Below are 19,170 nucleotides of genomic sequence, written 5' to 3' on the forward strand. Positions count from 1 at the left end.
CAGCTGCCTGAGTGGATTGCCTCACTCTGCTTAATGGTAGGATGGCATAAGCTGCATGTGATTTATGGGAGAGGGTGTAGCTCAGGTGGTTAAGCACCTGCTTTGCATGCTGAATGTCTCAGGCGTTCTGCCATCTCCAGGTACTGCAAAGAGGGAAAGTCCATCTGAAACCCTGAAAACGTAGTGACCTAGTGACCCAGTGGAGGTGGTTTCCATTGCGTCAAATGGAGCACCATCCCACCAACTTCATCCTGCCCTCACCCAGCCCTCACATGCCTGCCTTCTTGCTTACAACCTGTCAAGGAGATGTGTCTGCATCTCCTTAGTCTCCGCATTGCCCTATGCTATGGTGGAATCTACACACACATGAAAAAAGGCTGTGAAAATGCTATATATAAAGTTTTGAAAAATACATCGAATTTGGCATAGCTCACTGTCACCATCTAGTGTCACATTTGTACATTGCACTTTACAACACATTTAAAACGTTTTATTTGCAGCTGTATAGCTGAGTCCTAGAACACAGCAGTGAGCGGGAGGGTGGGAACAAACCCAGAACGAGTTGGCTCTGCCTCCTTCTTGAGCGAGCTCCATCATTTAACTCTGCACGGTAGGAAGAAGTGCTTCCTGTTTTCTGACCCAATCTTCCAACATTCAGTTTCAGGGCCGTCTCTAGGCCCGGATCCGGTGGCGCAGGGCACCAGGGCGCCAGGCCACCAGGGGCGCCGTTGCGCCCGCTGCACCCACTGAGAGGCGCAGCTGAGGCTGCCCCAGGCGCGTCTCTCAACTATTCAGCGGCTTCAGGCCGCTCTCTGGAGGCACGCGGGCCTGGGGCCGCCTCCGCCACGTGCAGGGCCGTCGCAACAGGGGGCGGGCAGCACCCCCTTGCCCAGGGCCGCCCCTACAGTAGGCTGGGTGACGCAGTGCAGCGGCGCCCACCCATCACGCTGGGAAATGGGGCGGGGGTGGGGCGCCGGAGGGATCTGTCACATCACGGCGCCACGGCGCCGGGTATGCTTAAGACGGCCCTGTTCAGTTTAATTGGGATGCCCATGAGTTCTAGTGTTATGAGCGATGGAGGAAAAGTTTTCTCTATCCACTTTCTCCATGCCATGCCTAATAGTATGTCACCTCTTAGTCGCCCTTTTTCTAAGCTAAAAAGTCCCAAATGATGCAACCTTTCCTGGAGTTGTTCCAACCCCTTGAACTTTTGGATTGCTCTTTCCCGAACCTTTTCCAACTCTAAAAAACCGTTTTTGAGGTACGGAAACCTCCCCACTCCTGCTACAGACAATACTGAGCTAGATGGATCAATGGAATGATCCTGTAGAAACCAGCTTTGCAGAATGTATGCTTTCAGATGCTTTGCAGAATGTATGCTTCAGACTATTTGGCAAAGGTCTTCCTGGCCAAACAACATAATGTCAAGGAAGGTTTTAAGCCCCAACACTTCTGGGTAGAAGCTAGCTGCAAAATATTGCCTAGACACTCAGAGTGTGGGGTCTGCCCTCCTCAATTCCTTCCTCCCCACCCCCAAACTCCCAATTAACCTCCATCTCCAGGACTCAGTAGTGGGAGGGAGCACAGAGGAAGAATCACCGGGGCCTGCCACTGTGACGTCACCAGGGACTACCCCTAGCTCTCAGCTTTGGGTTCTGTAATTGCAGGACCTGGGGTGCTCCTGACCTGGCATCCTTAGATACAACTGAATGCAGGATCAAACTGTCCAGGTACAATACGCACTTTCTTTTCTTGGAAGTTTAACCCAAATGAAATTACTGTGTTGTATGCCACATAAAGGTAAAAAGAGAAGGAGGAGGTAATGGACCCCTGGACGGTTAAGTCCAGTCAAAGGCAACGATGGGGTGTGGTGCTCATCTCCGCTTTCAGGCCAAGGAAGCCGGTGTTCGTCCACAGACAGCTTTTCCGGGTCATGTGGTCAGCATGACTAAACCACTTCTGGCGCAATGGAACACCATGATGGAAACCAGAGCAGCGCACAGAAACGCCATTTACCTTCCCACCACAGCAGTACCTATTTATCTGCTTGCACTGGCGTGCTTTCAAACTGCTAGGTTGGCAGGAGCTGGGACAGAGCAACAGGAGCTCACCCCATCAGGCGGATTTGAACCGGCAAGCCCAAGAGGCTCAGTGATTTAGACCACAGCGCCACGCGCATGAAAGAATCCTGGGAACTGTAGTTTACCCCTCACAGAGCTGCACCCCTCCTGTGGTTTCCGGCGACTGATATTCAGAAACATACTGCTACAGTAGCCATTGATAACCCTCTCAATGAATTTGTCTGATTCTCTTTTAAAGCCATCTAGGCTGTTGGCCTTCCCTGCCTCCTGTGGGAGCAAGTTCCATAGCTTAACTACGGTATGTGCTGCATGAAGAAGTACTTTCTTTTATCTGTCCTGAATCTTCCAACATTCAGTTTCTTTCAAATGTCCTAGTGTTATGAAAGAGAGAAAGTTTTCACTATCCACTTTCTCCATACCGGTAGATAAACTTCCATCATGTAACCTGCTACTCATTTTTTTTCTCTCTAAACTAGGAAGTGCCAAACACAGCAACCTTTCCTCATAAGGAAGTTGCTCCATCCCTTTGATCATCTTGGTTGCCCTTTTCTGAACCTATTTTTGGATGGGATTCAATCACATACAAGTAAATTCCAGTTCTGCAATTATAATTGTTTGGGAGATCTTGGGCAACAAATCCTCTCCCCTAAAGATAAAACTTTTTTTGTGATAAGGGAAACGTCATATAACCTCCTCACCAACAAATCATAACGAGGGCTCGTTAATTAGCCAGTGTCATCTAATCTAACTTCAAAAAAATCACAAAGAATACTTTAGTAACCAGGTCACCAGGAAGCCCCCTTACATCCTGAAATAAAAGTAACTTTTCTATACTGTAAAAAATAATTGGGGTATGTATATGCTTTACAATTTAATCTTGAGTATTAGGGAGAGGGCAAAAATTAAAGCATTCTGCCAAAACCCAGACCTAAGAGATAAGTTGTGTGACAGAAAAACAGAAAATAGCAGATCATTTTAATAGTATTTTAGCTACCTTTAAACAATAAAAAAGGATGAATGAGATAAAATAGGTAAAAGGATGAAAAATCAGATAAACAGGTTGCCTGGAAGCTCTGTTGTATTCTAAAAAGAAAGTAACATTCATATATTTAAAAAAATAATGAGTGGGTATGTGTTTTATTATTCTTGAGTAATGGGGGGGGGGGTGTAAAAGCATTATTCCAAAGCCCAGATCTTAAGAGATATATTTATCATTATATCGTCAAAATGCAAAATCAAAACAAATCGTGTAATGTAGTGGCTCCTTTAAAGTGAGGGGAGAGAAATGGGGTGAAAATAGGTAAAACAGGATGATTAAAAGATAGTACCTTTTACGTTATTAAATAAAGGTGACGTTCCTATATTAAAGGGGGAAAATCATTGGTGCGTGTGTGTTTTATCAATGTTGAGTAACTGAGGGCAGGGGGGTAGAATTAAAACATTATCCCAAAGGCCAGGTCTTAAGAGTTATAACAACAATTAAGCACCAGACAAAACATATTCCTGAATAAAATTAAGGTTCCTCTATGTTAAAACAAACAAACAAACATTGGTGTGTGGCTGGATGTTATTAATCTCAGTATAGTAATAGGAAAAATTAAAGCACGATTCCCAAAGACCCAGCTCTCGAGATAAATTATTTACCATTAAATTCGCCGCGAAGCACAAAACCAGAACAAAGCAGGTGACATTTCACAGCATTTGTGGTAGCTACTCCCCACCACCTGTTGTCTTTGTCCATGGAGTTTTCTTGGCAGGGTTACTGGAGTGGCTTGCCAGTTCCTTCTCCAGGTGGATCACGTTTAGTCAAAACTCTCCACTATGACCTGTCCATCTTGGGTGGTCCTGCATGGCATAGCTCATAGCTTCTCTGAGTTATTCAAGCCCCTTCGCCACGACAAGGCATTGATCCATGAAGCTACAGTTAGAACTGGATATGGAACAACTGAGTGGTTCAAAATTGGGAAAGGAGTACGACAAGGTTGTATATTGTCTCCCTGCTTATTTAACTTATATGCAGAATTCATCATGCGAAAGGCTGGACTAGATGAATCCCAAGACGGAATTAAGATTGCCGGAAGAAATATCAACAACCTCAGATATGCAGATGACACAACCTTGATGGCAGAAAGCGAGGAGGAATTAAAGAACCTTTTAATGAGGGTGAAAGAGGAGAGCGCAAAATATGGTCTGAAGCTCAACATCAAAAAAACCAAGATCATGGCCACTGGTCCCATCACCTCCTGGCAAATAGAAGGGGAAGAAATGGAGGCAGTGAGAGATTTTACTTTCTTGGGCTCCTTGATCACTGCAGATGGTGACAGCAGTCACGAAATTAAAAGGCGCCTGCTTCTTGGGAGAAAAGCAATGACAAACCTAGACAGCATCTTAAAAAGCAGAGACATCACCTTGCCGACAAAGGTCCGTATAGTTAAAGCTATGGTTTTCCCAGTAGTGATGTATGGAAGTGAGAGCTGGACCATAAAGAAGGCTGATCGCCGAAGAATTGATGCTTTTGAATTATGGTGCTGGAGGAGACTCTTGAGAGTCCCATGGACTGCAAGAAGATCGAACCTATCCATTCTTAAGGAAATCAGCCCTGAGTGCTCCCTGGAAGGACAGATCGTGAAGCTGAGGCTCCAATACTTTGGCCACCTCATGAGAAGAGAAGAATCCTTGGAAAAGACCCTGATGTTGGGAAAGATTGAGGGCACTAGGAGAAGGGGACGACAGAGGACAAGATGGTTGGACAGTGTTCTCAAAGCTACGAACATGAGTTTGACCAAATTGCGGGAGGCAGTGCAAGACAGGAGTGCCTGGCGTGCTATGGTCCATGGGGTCACGAAGAGTCGGACACGACTAAACGACTAAACAACAACAACTCCCCACCACCATTTTTAAAGATAATAATAATAATAATAATAATAATAATAATAATAATAATAATAATTAACAATAAAGTGTTCTTAGCTATAGTCATTGGTGCCAAACACACAAAAACAGAACGAAGCAAGAGGTGATGTTTAGACTGTCGTTTTTTGCTAGCTCCCCAGGTTTTCAAAATAAATATGACTGTATCCACTCTTAATGGTGCCAAACACACAAAAACTGAACAAAAAGCAGATGTATTAACCAGGAATTATAAATGCTTCTGAGGTGTGGGGGGGGGGTGACACGTGCGCGTGTGAATCGCGGGGAGGGGGTGGGGATGGGTGCCCATCCGTGAAGCAGCTCTCTCTCTCTCTCTCTCTCTCTCTCTCTCTCTCTCCCCGAGAGGTTGCAGCAAGGCCCCGCCCCTTAGTTACCAGAAGAAGCAGAGGCGCCTTAGCAACACGGAGGGAGGGAGGGAGGGAGGCGGCCCGGCAGCCGTAGCCGCAGATGCCTCTCGGGGCGGAAGTCTCGCGTGCTGCCGCTTGCTGTTCGTTTTAAATTACACATCTCGCGAGAGGCGGGGTTGGGCCGCTTTGGCGCCGGCGAAGTGAAGCGGCGCGAAGGTTCGTGATGGAGCGCTCGGCGGTGACGGCGGCGCCTGCGGGGAGGACGGTGGCCGGGAGAAATGCGAACTTGCCCTGGTATAGCGATATCAATCGATGAAGGGCGGGCGGGAAGTGTGCTGCTGTTGCTAGGAGGCTGCATGATAGGGGCCATTAGTTCCCCCCCCCACTCCCCCAGTTTCTTTTCCGGAGGGCAGGGGGCTCATATTCTGCGCCAGGACTCCGCTCCGGAACCCTTTTTCCCAAGCCAGGATTTTCCGTTGGGGGTGTTCTGTGTAAATCATGCCGAGAGTGCCCTAGAGCATGTGCAGAGTGTTCTCGCTCACCTTGCTGCATCTTCATCCACGGAGCTCAGGGAAGCGTTGAGCACGGTGCTCTCTTCCCACCACCCCTTCTTCCTGGTGGTAGTGGTGGTCATAATAATAACAATAAGAATAAAGTGTTGTGCGAATACATAATAACTGCAGTCATAAATTGTAGGATTCGTTTCGTTCCCACACTTGGGATCTTGTGTCAAAAGGTAGTAATATGTGCAGTGCCAAAGAATGAGGGGGCAGGTGCCAGCTTCAAGGGATAAAATGGCACATTTTGACATGGTGGTAAGCTAAGTGTCTGGGGTGGGGATTCTTGTCTGGGAGGTCTGCGCAGGGCCAATCTCTGCTGGGGTGAGTAGAAAGTGGTAAGCAAGCAAGGCAGCCTTTGATCTCTTAGGGCCTTAGGCAACTGTTTTTTTCTCGTCATCAGGTATTTTCTCGTCATTTGGCCCTCTGGATGTGGTTGGACTAGAGCTCCCATCATTCCTGAGACTGGCCATGCTGCCTGGGACTGATGAGAGCCCAGCCACACCTGGAAGCCCACAGGTTTCCCATGTCTGTTTTGTGTGTGTGCATCTTATAAGATTTCTATCTCCACCCACCCAACGTAGACAACCCTCACCTCCAAACTTAACTTGAAATCTGAAGTTGAGCCGTCCTGGATTCCATCACTCTGTGGCCCCTTCATTCTGGCAAGGCCACTGTTAGAGGCAGTATGCCCCTGAATTCTATTTGCTGGGAATCGCAAGTTGTGGGGAGAGTTGTTGCCCTTGGGGGCCACTGTGAGAACAGGATGCTGAACTAGGTAGGCCTTTAGTCTGATCCAACAAAGCCCTTCTCATGTTCTCCTGTATGTGTAGATCAAGCCTACACCACATTAGAGAGGATTTAATCTGCATTCTATCTTTTACTGGCAGGGTAGAAAAATACCGACCTCAGACACTAAGTGATTTGATTTCTCATCAGGACATTCTGAGTACCAGTAAGTATCACATATTTCCAGTACTTTTATTTATCATCTCAAAGCCTTTGGGAAACACATACTCTCTTCTTAAAGCAGGTGTTTCTGATAGTGAGCATCCCCAAGTCAAGCTGTCTCGAAAAGTAACAAAGTAAAGAAGGACTGTTTAGCTTGTGATACACATTGTGATAACAACAAGTGTGTGACAAGAAAGGAAGAGGACTATATGGCATGAGCTGTGAAAAAGCATGTAATATCCGTATTCCTTATTTGCAGTACGTTGCAAATGCAGTTGTTGCCTTTGGACATTACAACAAACCACAGTTTATTGTGACAGGAGCCTCTCAAGCCTTGCAAGCCTCTCATCCTTTGGCATGGCCACAAAAAGATCAGACTTACCCATTTCAGATTAATCATATTTGTTTAATCTCAGTGATGTTTCGTTTGAACAAGTCAGCTTGATTTGACTTGTATTGGCATGGTTTGAACTTCGTTTATTTCAAACAAGCTCCATTAATAAAATAAAACAGAAGCAGAAGCTTTTGCTCTCATATAGCAAGTGACTTGGACCAACAGCTGTTTGGCCTTTCACCACCTGGTCGTTTGGTAATTTTAACTTGATTTAAGGGTTATTTCTTTCCTCCCTGTCCCTTTTGCCTCTTGTGTCATGCCTATCAACTTATAAAAATTAAATTCTTAAATTGTTACCTTGAGCGTCAGAAATGTCCTTTCACCTCTCCTACCAGTTCAGAAGTTCATCAGTGAAGATCGACTGCCTCATCTCCTTCTCTATGGGCCTCCAGGGACTGGCAAGACTTCCACCATTTTGGCCTGTGCTAAACAGCTTTACAAAGACAAAGCGTTTGGCTCAATGGTCCTCGAGGTAAGGTAACCGAAAGAGCTCATCATCTTCTCTAGACTCTTGTGCCCATTCTCTGTGCAGATGAAGTGAAGAAATCACTCTGTACAATTTATATTTTGTTAGCCTGCCCTATCCCACCACTCAGGAGTGACAATACTTTTCTTTGTTGCTCATCTTCCAACAATCTTCCAAACTATTTGACAACCAAGGTACCACTGTAAATTTTGGTAACAAAGGAAATAGGAGTGCTGACAACATACTGTGTTAAGTGGTATATACATTGTTGAACATAAGTCTGACCAAACTGCGGGAGGCAGTGGAAGACAGGCGTGCCTGGCGTGCTCTGGTCCATGGGGTCACGAAGTGTCGGACACGACTAAATGACTAAACAACAACACATTGTTGAAGCAAATTTTTAAAATACTTGTATCTGAACTACAGGATAGGAGAGTGTAAGAGAAGAAATGGGTTGAATCGCTCCATCTTTTCTGGCAAGAGGAAGTCCTTCATAGCAGAGCTGCACTAATTAACTGATTTTAAAAAGCGCTTTCCTCAACTAAAACCGGGTTTCCGAAACTTCTGAGTTCATTGACCCTTTGATGAGCTTATAAAGTTGTCATTGACTCCAGCCAAAATTCTTAGGAATGTAAATGCAATAAAGTCAAGAAATATATATCTATATACGGTATATATTATAAACATTTATTAATCATCAGTCATCATTACTAAGAATCACAAAATGTGAAAAAGGAGGAGGTAAAACAATAAAACAGCATGTTCTGAGAATACTATTGAATTGTGGAATTATTAGATATGGAAGTTTCTTAGTGGCAAGGGAGGGACACTCTGTACATGCCCTTTATTTCTGAGACTCATAGCTCCTAATTCTATTTCTCACACTGTACCATGCAAACTCCTCTCTGTCCCCAGACCCTTTTTGACACGCCCCCCGGTCTTTATTCACCCCCTACACCTTCCTGGGGTGAGGAGGTCAATACAGATCACATTGGGATACCCTGAACTAAAACGCAAAAACAGAAATGTCACCCACCCTCCATGAGAGAATTGCTGCATACCTGTATCATCTGAAAACAAATGATGGGTTGTTGTTTTTTGCTTTAGAACCACTGGTTTTTTCTTGCCTACAAAACAGTTGACTAACGCTCATATGATTTTAAATCCACAAAGATTTCATTAATTGGACGAGAGCCCTGCTGTTTCGCAGTCGGTTGCAATGGCGTCTATATGGTGTTCACATCTATTTAATTGTTTTGATATGATAATAAAACAGCTTCCTCCTGCCCGCCTCCTCCCTGTATCCTTACTTCTAGTTTGTTAAATCCCGCTTTCCTCGCTTTTCAGCTCAATGCTTCAGACGACAGGGGAATTGACATTGTCCGAGGGCCTATCCTGAACTTTGCCAGCACGAGGAGCATCTTTAAGTATGTGCCAAGGACCCTCCGAGCCCTTCCTGAAAGTTCTCCCCCCCCCCAAAAAAAACCCAACCTTTTGAAATAGTGTGGTCAATCCACCCACAGCCTTAACAGCCAGCACATAGGGCTCCTTGCCACCATGCGCCTTAATTGAACATAGAATAAGTGCCCCTGGGAGTGACATGGGTTGGCGTTCCTGGTGGAATTGAATAGAAAAACATACTTGGACCACTTTGTAAGTAATGCTTTTAACTGGGTGCTTCCAGACTGGTTTTTAAGGATTTTCCATTCAAAAGCTTAGCCCTGTCCCATCTTAAAACTGGGACAGAACAGGCTTCATAATAAGCCCCTCCCTAATACCGTGTAAGTAAAAAACTCAAAATTACTTGCACAGTTGATAGAAATAACATTAATGTGAACTTTTACAAAGGAGAACGTTGAAGCATGGTTGTATAACCCAATACAGAGAATACTTCTTAAAAGGGCTCTAGTTCATCTTTCAGTTATAACAGCAAAGTAGAAAAATCCATTTCTTGCCCTGAAAAGACTCGAATAAGCTAATCCAGTGGTTGCCAACGTGGTGCCCTCCAGATGTTTCCAGTCTGGTCATCCTTGAGCATTAGCTATGCTGACTGGGGCTGATGGGAACTGGAGTTAAGCAACATCTGGAGGGAACAGGATTAGCTACTCCTGGGCTAATCTTCAAGGCCAGGGCAGGGCAGCCAATGTGATGCTCTGCAGAGCTTGCTGGACTACAGCACCCATCAGTCTCAGTCATCTTGGTCCGTGGCCAGGGATGATGGGATTTGTAGTCCACAAAGATCTGTGAAGCGCCATGTTGGCCCCTCCTGTCTTAGACCCCAACCTGAGTCTTTGGTCTCCAGGTCTGTTGCAGAAAGATTCTGAAAGGTGGCATTTTGCATACCCTGTGCAGTGTTTTTTAACTTCACCTTGCCACATTGTCACCTAAGCTCGTCACTTTCTACCGGAGCCATTGTCCCAGTCGCCTGCTGAAGGTTTAGCCAGGGCTGTTCAAAAGATGTTGCTTGAAAGCTGAGGTGTATCAGTAGAAAAACCTCTTTGCCCGGCTTGACTCCGTCTTTTGTTTCTTGAAGGTGGGTTGCATCTGTGTCTTTGTGGTTTGCTTGAAGTTCTGTGTCAAACGTCAGTCACCTTCTCCTTCCCTCCTGCTAGGAAAGGCTTTAAGCTGGTGATTCTGGATGAAGCAGATGCCATGACGCAGGATGCCCAGAATGCCCTCAGGCGCGGTAAGTTTACCTTGTGCTGGGGGGAGTCACAGTGTTGCAGGTACAGCGAGCTCACGAGGGTAGCAGTTCCTAAGGCTGTTCTGCAGCATCTCCAGGTTGCGCTCCTGTTTGGCCCCCTGAAGAGCCTCTGCCAGTCAGTGTAAGGTTCTCCTAAATGTGGAGCACCTGTGTTCAGTGTAACATGCGAACAAGCCGGTTGCAGGGTAGGGATGAGGAACCTGCGGCACTCCAGAAGTTGTACGACAACTCCTGTCTGCCCCAGTTACCATGTCAGCAGTCAGGAACGATGGGAACTGCAATTAAGCAACAAAGCGCAGTGCAGGGGAAGAGCATCTTTTGTATGCAGAAGGTCCCAGGTTCAGTCCCCAACGGCGTCTCCAGGTAGGGCTGGAAACATCCTACCTGGAACCCTGGGGAGCTGCTGCCAGTCCATGTAGACAATACTGAGCTCGATGGATCGGTGGTCTGACTTTGGTCTAAGGCAGCTTCCTATGTTCTCAGCCTTAACTGCATTCAGTTAGGCCTCTGTCCCTGCTTCAGCCTCGCGTGGGCTCATCTCTCTTCCCAATTCTTTGCACCACCTCTCCAGTGATAGAGAAGTTCACCGAGAACACCAGGTTTTGCCTAATCTGCAACTACCTTTCCAAGATAATCCCAGCCCTGCAGTCCAGGTGCACCAGATTCCGCTTTGGGCCCCTGACTCCTGAGCTCATGGTTCCTCGGCTGCAGCACGTCATCGAGGAGGAGGAGTGAGTAAAAAAGCGCAGCTGGGGGGGGCATTGTGGCTCTTCCCCTTGGACTGTGCCTGGCAAGCGTCTTTTGTTTTGTGCAAATGTTGGAACCGTCAATCTAGTGTTGGGAACATCAGCCCTAGAGTACTTGATTACAGCTCCGATATCTCATGTGTATTGATTTAGTTTTGAGGAACTGCGAGGTTGGAGGGGACCAGAAAGTCCTTTCCTTCTCTGACCCTTGAGGCTACACACACACACACACACACACACACAAAGAGAGAGAGAGAGAGAAAGAGAGAGAGAGCCGACCATAGCTGCCTCTGCAGCCATGCCCCTTCCCAGCCCTGCTCCACACCCTCCTTGAGAGTTTTTGCCTGTCTGGAATGTGTCCTTGAATTCTTGATAATGCCTCTTGCTTGCCCAGATGGTGTGTTTGTAGAAATTAGCCTTCTGTACAAAGGTAGAATTCACATTAGTGGGCTGGGAGAGCTGGGGAAAAAGTACATCTGGCAACCAATGTGCCACTTTGGTTTCAGATAGTACATGGGTAGATGAGTCTAAAAAGCTTGGGGCACAAATTTTCATGACCCTCTAGCCACCATGGTGGCTCATTTACCAGAAGTAATGTATTTAGCATTAACTCTGGAGATGTATAGTCGATTGTGACCAAACTAAGCCTCTTAGCTAAGCCTCCTAGGAGTTAACGCTAAATACATTACAGTGGCACCTTGCAAGACGAATTCGTTTTGCGAAAAATTCATCTTGCGAACCGTGGTTTCCCATAGGAATGCATTGAAATTTAATTAATGTGTTCCTATGGGCAAAAAAAGAAATTTCAATGCATTCCTATGGGAAACCGCAATTCGCAAGACAAATTTTTTGCAAAACGAATTGACTCGTGGAACAAATTAAATTTGTCTTGAGAGGCATCACTGTACTTATCAAAATAAGTAATAGCCACTAGAGGGCAGTGAAAATTTCTGTCCCGTGCTTTTTAGACTCATCTACTATCTGAAGCCGAAGGTATGCCTTGGTTGCCAGAAGTGAAATACTTTGGCTTTTTTTCAGCTCTCCCCCTACGTTCCTTGCTCCTTCTGCTTTTGCCCCTGCCCACCACCAGCGTGTGGCCCTCAGAAGGTTGCCCAGAAAGCATTGTGGCCCTCAGGCTGGGAAAAGTTCCCTTTCCTGCTGATTTATTCTGTCCTTTTTTCTTTCAGAGTTGATGTAAGCGAGGATGGGATGAAAGCCCTGGTGACGCTTTCCAATGGCGATATGCGCAGGTCTCTGAACATCTTACAGGTACGTATGGTTTCGGCAAACCGTAAAGAGCCAGCCATCAGATCAATACCCTGCTCTCAGAAGAACGAGTCCTGCTGGATTGAGCCAAAGGTTTGCCAGCTCCTGGTGTGTTTTCACCCAGTGGCCAGACAGTTGCTTCTGGGAAAGCTAAAGCAGGGTGTAAAGAAAACGGCTGTGCTGTGCATCCCCCTCCTATTGTTTGTCCCCAGCAGTGGAATTTGGAGGTGGAGGACCTTCGCTTATTGGTAGAGCACCTGCTTTCCATGCAAATGGTCCCAGGTTCAGTGTGTGGCATCTCCAGGTTTAGACTGGGAAAGACTCCGATGTCTGAAAACCCTGCAGAGTGGCTGACAGTCAATGGAGATGATACTGAGCTCGATGGAGCAATGTTATGGCTGGTTATAAGAGCTTTCTATGTTCCTACTTAATTCAACTCTTTCTTTGGAACCATGAGAACTAGAAACTTTGGTTTATTTACAGGTAGGTAGCCGTGTTGGTCTGACGTAGTCGAAACAAAAAATAAAAAAATTCATTCCAGTAGCACCTTTGCGACCAACTTAAGTTTGCCATAGGTATGAGCTTCCGTGTGTATCTGAAGAAGTGTGCATGCACACGAAAGCTCATACCTATGACAAACTTTGTTGGTTTCTAAGGTGCTACTGGAAGGTTTATAGGTTTCCTTTAGGAGAACAGCTATAGCTCAGTAGCAGATCATCTGCTTTAAGCATCTCCAGCTTGGCCTGGGAGAAGGGAGGGGTGGCTAACACCCCAGAGGACAGGATCACACTTCAGAATGACCTTAACAGATTAGACAACTGGGCCAAAGCAAACAAGATGAATTTTAACAAGGAGAAATGTAAAGTACTACACTTGGGCAAAAAAAAATGAAAGGCACAAATACAGGATGGGAGACACCTGGCTTGAGAGCAGTACATGTGAAAAGGATCTAGGAGTCTTGGTAGACCACAAACTTGACATGAGTCAGCAGTGTGATGCAGCAGCTAAAAAAGCCAATGCAATTCTGGGCTGCATCAATAGGAGTATAGCATCTAGATCAAGGGAAGTAATAGTACCACTGTATTCTGCTCTGGTCAGACCTCACCTGGAGTACTGTGTCCAGTTCTGGGCACCACAGTTCAAGAAGGATACTGACAAGCTGGAACGTGTCCAGAAGAGGGCAACCAAAATGGTCAAAGGCCTGGAAACGATGCCTTATGAGGAACGGCTTAGGGAGCTGGGTATGTTTAGCCTGGAGAAGAGAAGGTTAAGGGGTGATATGATAACCATGTTCAAATATATAAAAGGATGTCATATAGAGGAGGGAGAAAGGTTGTTTTCTGCTGCTCCAGAAAAGCGGACACGGAGCAACGGATTCAAACTACAAGAAAGAAAATTCCACCTAAACATTAGGAAGAACTTCCTGACAGTAAGAGCTGTTCGGCAGTGGAATTTGCTGCCAAGGAGTGTGGTGGAGTCTCCTTCTTTGGAGGTCTTTAAGCAGAGGCTTGACAGCCATCTGTCAGGAATGCTTTGATGGTGTTTCCTGCTTGGCAGGGGGTTGGACTGGATGGCCCTTGTGGTCTCTTCCAACTCTATCATTCTATGATTCTAAGGTCCGTTCTGAAACCATGGAGAACCACTGCCAGTCAGTGTAGACAAAAGTGAACTAGATAGACCAGTGATTTTACCCAGGATATAGTAGCTTCTGAAACCCACAGTTCCGTTCATGTGTGTGTGTGTGTGTGTGCCCATGCGCAACATCAAATGCATTATACTCTCTCTGGAAATAGCATATGGCTCTCTGAATTCAAAATACACACTGCCCTGTGACAATATGTGAAGAGGAGTCAGCGAAAGGTGAAAATGGGCCTGAGGGTTTGCAGATCAGTGCCTGCCCTGCAACTCCCCTGCATCTTTGCAGCAGCCTCTTTTGTTTTGCAGCAGCCTGTGGTAGAGGCTCATCGTTTCTTTTTAGAGCCATGACTTCATCTGCAGCCGCCTGCTTCCTCCTTCACCCCTTGGATGCAGCGCCCAGTTGGTGCCTCTCCCCACCCTCCCAAGTAGCATCTAGCTCCCTCCCTCCCTCCCTCTCAACTGGAGTTGCCAGATTCCTCCTAGTTCTTAACAGCATTTTGTATTGACACAGATTCACTAGCCCACCTAACGAAGAGTGTGTGGCAAACACACCTCCATAGTTGGAGGCAGTAAATTATTCTGAACACCAGTTGCTGGAAGCCCCAGGAGGGGAGCGGCCTCTTGTGTTCGAATCCTGCTTGCCAGTTTCCCACAGGCATCTGGTTGGCCACCCGTGAGAACAGGATGCTGGACTAGATGGACCATTGGCCTGATCCAGCAGTTTCACCTTAGCCGTCAGTGGTCAGGAATGGCGGGAATTGGAGTGCAGAAGCCTCTGGAGGGCCACAGCTTCCCCTGCCCTGGTCTTAAAAGCGGAGGCTGAATCAGCTTTGGTTGCCGGTGTCAATGCCTTTGTTCTTTTGCTGCACAACAGTTTCTCTTCTCTTTCCCTGCCAGAGCACATCCATGGCCTTTGGAAAGGTGACCGAGGAGACAGTCTACACCTGCACGGGGCAGCCGCTCAAGTCTGACATTGCCAACATCCTCGATTGGATGCTGAACCAAGATTTCACCACCGCCTATCGCAGTATCCTTTGAACCCCATGCCGAGCGGAAACCCACCTGCAAAGCACTGGACATAAACAAGTGTCCTATATTCCTGACATGGGCTGTTGTGTTTGTCTGCCCTTTCCTTCTCCAGCTGCACTGGTCCCCCCCTTGGGGGCTTTCAGATCTGGGTTTTCCGTGGGCACTCCAGTTCAGTAAGCAGGGATCCGGGTAGTGAATTGCATCCGTTCTATAGAATGTACCCGTCGTGGACTTGCAGGATGCAGAGGAGTGGTGAGAGACACCAGCCGGGGAACCCCCAAGAGAAGAAGGCTGAGGGCCAGGGGATTGGGACGTTGAGAGATCAGAGGGAGAAGCAGCAGCCGACTGGGAGGAGGAGATGTTAGAAGCTGAAGAGGCAACAGGGTTTAGTGAACAGGAAGAAGCTGAGCCAGAGAGCAGTTCAGACTCTGAGGCTGAAGTGGAGGGTGGTGAAGAGGCAGAGTGGAGGCAGGCTGCTTAAGAAGCCATGGGGCCTCCCCCTCCTGCTGCAAGCAGCTCGTCTCCCCTCTGGTCTCAAAGAACTCTGAGAAATGAAATGGGCAGAGCAGAAGTTGGTTGTGTGCAGACGCCGCCCGAGACTGTGTGGGAAAGACCCTGGAGAGGATGAGTCCTGGTGTACACTGGGAAAGCAAGGACCTTCAATCCTCGCAAAAGCTTCATTGGTGGAAGACCTAGAAAGAGTTGCCGAGACCTCTAGACCAGTGTTTCCCAACCTTGTGCCTCCAGATGTTATCGGACTACAATTCCCATCATTCCTGACCACTGGTCTTGCTAGCTAGGGATGATGGGAGTTGTAGTCCCAAAACATCTGGAGGCACAAGGTTAGGAAACACTGCTCTAGACCTGAGATGTGTTGTTTCCTTGAATAAAGGGTTAACTTCACTGGCTTCAGGTGAGCTACTGCTTTGTTGATGACTCCTACCCTGACAGTACCTTTCCTTGACACACTGCCCAGATATCATGGAGCTGAAAACGTTGAAGGGTTTAGCTCTTCAGGACATCCTGACAGAAATCCACTTGTTTGTCCACCGAGGTAAAAAAAAAAAAAAAAACCACTTGGGGGTTGGAGGCTTTCTCTATGTTCTGACACAGATTGGAGAGGCTGATCCAAGAAAGCCAAGTGGTTCAGGGTGCTGAAACCGTGACTGCTGAGCACCCCCAGTAGCTCTGTTGTGGTACTGCCACTGTAGATCCTGATGAAAGGGGAACATCTCTGCGTGTGACTGTGCTGTCTGCACATGTGTGCAGGTCCTGTATTTGGCAGAGAGAGACCTTAAGAAGGTAGCACCTTTTCCCAGCAAAGTGGTCCTAAATGAGAACTTAGAACAGGCATAGGCAACCTTGGCTCTCCAGATGTTTTGGAACTACAACTCCCATGATCCCTGACCACTGGCCCTGTTAGCTAGGGATCATGGGAGTTGTAGTTCCAAAACATCTGGAGAGCCAAGGTTGCCTATGCCTGACTTAGAAGCATTGTGATGTAATGCTCACAGGGCTTTCCAAACTGCGTTAGCGTGTCAGCTGCAGTGTGTCGGTGTGTGAATGCTCCCCGTGCTCCTTCCGGGGGTGGGAAAGGGTTGGTTTAACCTCCGGTTTGCTAGTAAAACTGAATTTCTGTGTCACAAAATTATGCATGTCTAAAAAAGCGTGTCGCCAACATGAAAAGTTGGGAAAGCTCTGGGTTAGTGTGTTTGACTAGGAGCTGAGAGACCAGGGTTCGAATCCCCACTGAGACGTTGAAGCTCACTGGGTGACCTTGGGCCAGTCATTGCCTCACAGCCTAGCCTACCTCCCAGGGTTGTTGTGAGGGTAAAATACAGAGTGGGAAGAAGCATGTACACACACCTTGAGCCCCTTGGAGGAAAAAATCAGTATAAGAAAGAAATCAAATAACTGAGCGTTGAAAGCCATATTCGCAGGCCTGCATTCTCCTGCGCGAGATTTAAATTATGATCACCAATAAATCAGGCTTGTGTTTAACCACTAGCCTAGTAGCTATAGGTGGCAAATAATAGCTCACAGGCAAGTGAATGGGGTGGTGGATGAGGACCTGAACGGCCAGCATAGAAAGCGAGCCCCCCGCCACCATTCTTCCAAGTCCAGCGCAGAAATACGGCCATCTTCTGCCGGCTGTCAGCAGGCTAGAGAGTTTTGCAAGCTTCTTTTGGAAAATGTCAGTGATTGCCTTTTCTTTTGCCCTCCAGTTGACTTCCCATCATCTGTACGAATCCAGTTGCTGATAAAGATGGCGGATGTTGAGTGAGTGTCACTGGACCATAAAACCGTCATCTCTGGCAGGCGGGGACGGAGGGTGGGGGTAGCTGCTCTTGAGCTGTGACCCAGAATATTGCATACATTCCCATTAGTGTTCAAAGCCCTAAACTCATTTTCCCCAAGCCCAGAACTCCCTTCCCCCCTTCTTTCTTTTTAATAAAGTGTTTTAGGGTAAAATAGGCATGGCTTGCTTAAACTTAAAAGCACCAATCAACTGTTTTCCAGTTGTAAACTTAAGGGGTATATACAAACATGCAACGTTAGCAGTGGGCAGTTTCTGGAAGACGTGGGTGAAGTTGCATTTATTAAATATTTTCTCTGCCCTATGAGGGCTAGAACCCTGCATGCGCTCTTCCTCACTGTACGAATTGGCAAGGTCCTGGGTGAGCTGCTATTAACAGGCTTGTCCTTAACCAGCTCCCCCCTCCAACCAAAAACTGCTTTAGCATCCCGCTGTTTTCTTGTACATCTGCCTGCCGCTTTGAAAATACAACTGGCCAGTAGGAAGACTCATCCTACCACCCTCTCCTTTTCAGGCACCGCCTGGCTGCAGGGACAAGCGAGAAGATTCAGCTGGGGGCCCTCGTTGGTGCCTTCCAGGTCACCAGAGACCTGATCACAGCAGAGGCTTAGAAAAGCCCCCTTCTCTCCAGCTTCTCACCTGCTGTCCGGTCTACAGCTTCCGCTTCTGCAGCTCCAAAAGACAGAACTCCTGTTTGGCTGTCCATTGGCGTTTATGGTAGATCTTTACCGAGCTCCCTCCGAATTTAGGGTCGCCTTAAGGCAGGGGTGGGGAACCTCTACCCCGCAGGCCAGATTTGGCCTTGCAACACAATTCCTTGCAAGCCACAGCCACCTGCCCCTCACCTGCCATCAAATGTGAGACAGGCACCTAAGTGGCTACAAAGGAGCAGTCAGGAGCTTGAAGTGAGCTTCAGTTTCTTCCCTGGAGCAAGGCTGACTCCCCCACCCTCCCACCCACCCCTTTTAGCAGCTGGTTTCCAATGAAAACTTTTGCCAGGTAGACAGGACAACCCCCACCAGTCGATCATATGATGTCACAACGACATCAGGCGATTGACAGGTGGGTAGCCTCACCCACCTGCCACGGTTCACAAAACAGAAATGTGCTTTGGGGCAGAGGAGGGCGATTATTCAACATGGTCTCCAGATCTAGATGGGTGCAGCAAGGTGCCATGGAGGAACAGAGGGTGAGCACCCTTGGCTTCCAGAGTGCGGCAAAAAGTAAAAAAACCACCTGCCTGTGTCAGGAGCCGGTAGCTCCCTGGATGCTTCCAGACCACCTAATTGCCGTCAGCCCCAGCCAACAATCAGAAATGAGGGAAATCCAGGTCCAGTACCATATAGAGAGCGACAGGTTCCCCCAGGTTGCTTCAAAGCATCTCTTGAAAGGAGATTCTTGGAAGTGTTGCCCTCCTCCTAATGAAATGCAGTGTGTGTGTGTGTGTGTGTGTGTGTGTGTGTGTGTGTGTGTTGTAATAAAACCCGATTTTATCAGCACCTAGCCAAAGTGTCTTGGTTCAATACAGTTCTACATCCAGGGTCTTAAGTAACCTCACCTAGCTTTTCTGCCTGGCAATGCAAGGCCAAACACGCTGCTAGTTGTGTGAATTGCAAATAGCAGGCATGCTTTAAGATACATCAATAGAAGCTGCAGAGAGGCTTGAGCAGCAGGAGAGATGCAATCCAGGCGCTGGGAGCCAAAGTCACCTTGCCACCCACTGACTTCTTGTGTGTTCCAGAG

The 19,170-nt window shown here is 47.3% G+C and overlaps 1 protein-coding gene across 3 annotated transcripts; it reads left to right on the forward strand.

Annotated features, from left to right (window-relative positions):
* Positions 1–5,547: 5,547 nt before the first annotated feature.
* RFC5 (replication factor C subunit 5) lies at positions 5,548–18,930 on the forward strand. 3 transcript variants are annotated; one of them, XM_088660099.1, is made up of 11 exons: positions 5,548–5,653; positions 6,320–6,871; positions 7,597–7,733; positions 9,075–9,154; positions 10,340–10,413; positions 11,003–11,162; positions 12,365–12,446; positions 14,979–15,108; positions 16,087–16,164; positions 17,336–17,390; positions 17,942–18,930. In XM_088660099.1, the coding sequence occupies exons 2-11, from the start codon at positions 6,730–6,732 to the stop codon at positions 18,036–18,038; spliced, it is 1,035 nt and encodes a 344-aa protein (XP_088516225.1). In that variant the 5' UTR covers positions 5,548–5,653; positions 6,320–6,729; the 3' UTR covers positions 18,039–18,930. The 3 variants fall into 3 exon arrangements, with proteins under 3 accessions (XP_088516225.1, XP_034954362.2, XP_088516226.1); XM_035098471.3 differs by having other exon boundaries at positions 6,807–6,871; XM_088660100.1 differs by having other exon boundaries at positions 6,807–6,871; positions 7,602–7,733.
* Positions 18,931–19,170: the final 240 nt, after the last annotated feature.

Source organism: Zootoca vivipara, chromosome 16, assembly GCF_965207765.1.
Source record: "Zootoca vivipara chromosome 16, rZooViv2.hap1.1, whole genome shotgun sequence".
Taxonomy (NCBI): Eukaryota; Metazoa; Chordata; class Lepidosauria; order Squamata; family Lacertidae; genus Zootoca; species Zootoca vivipara.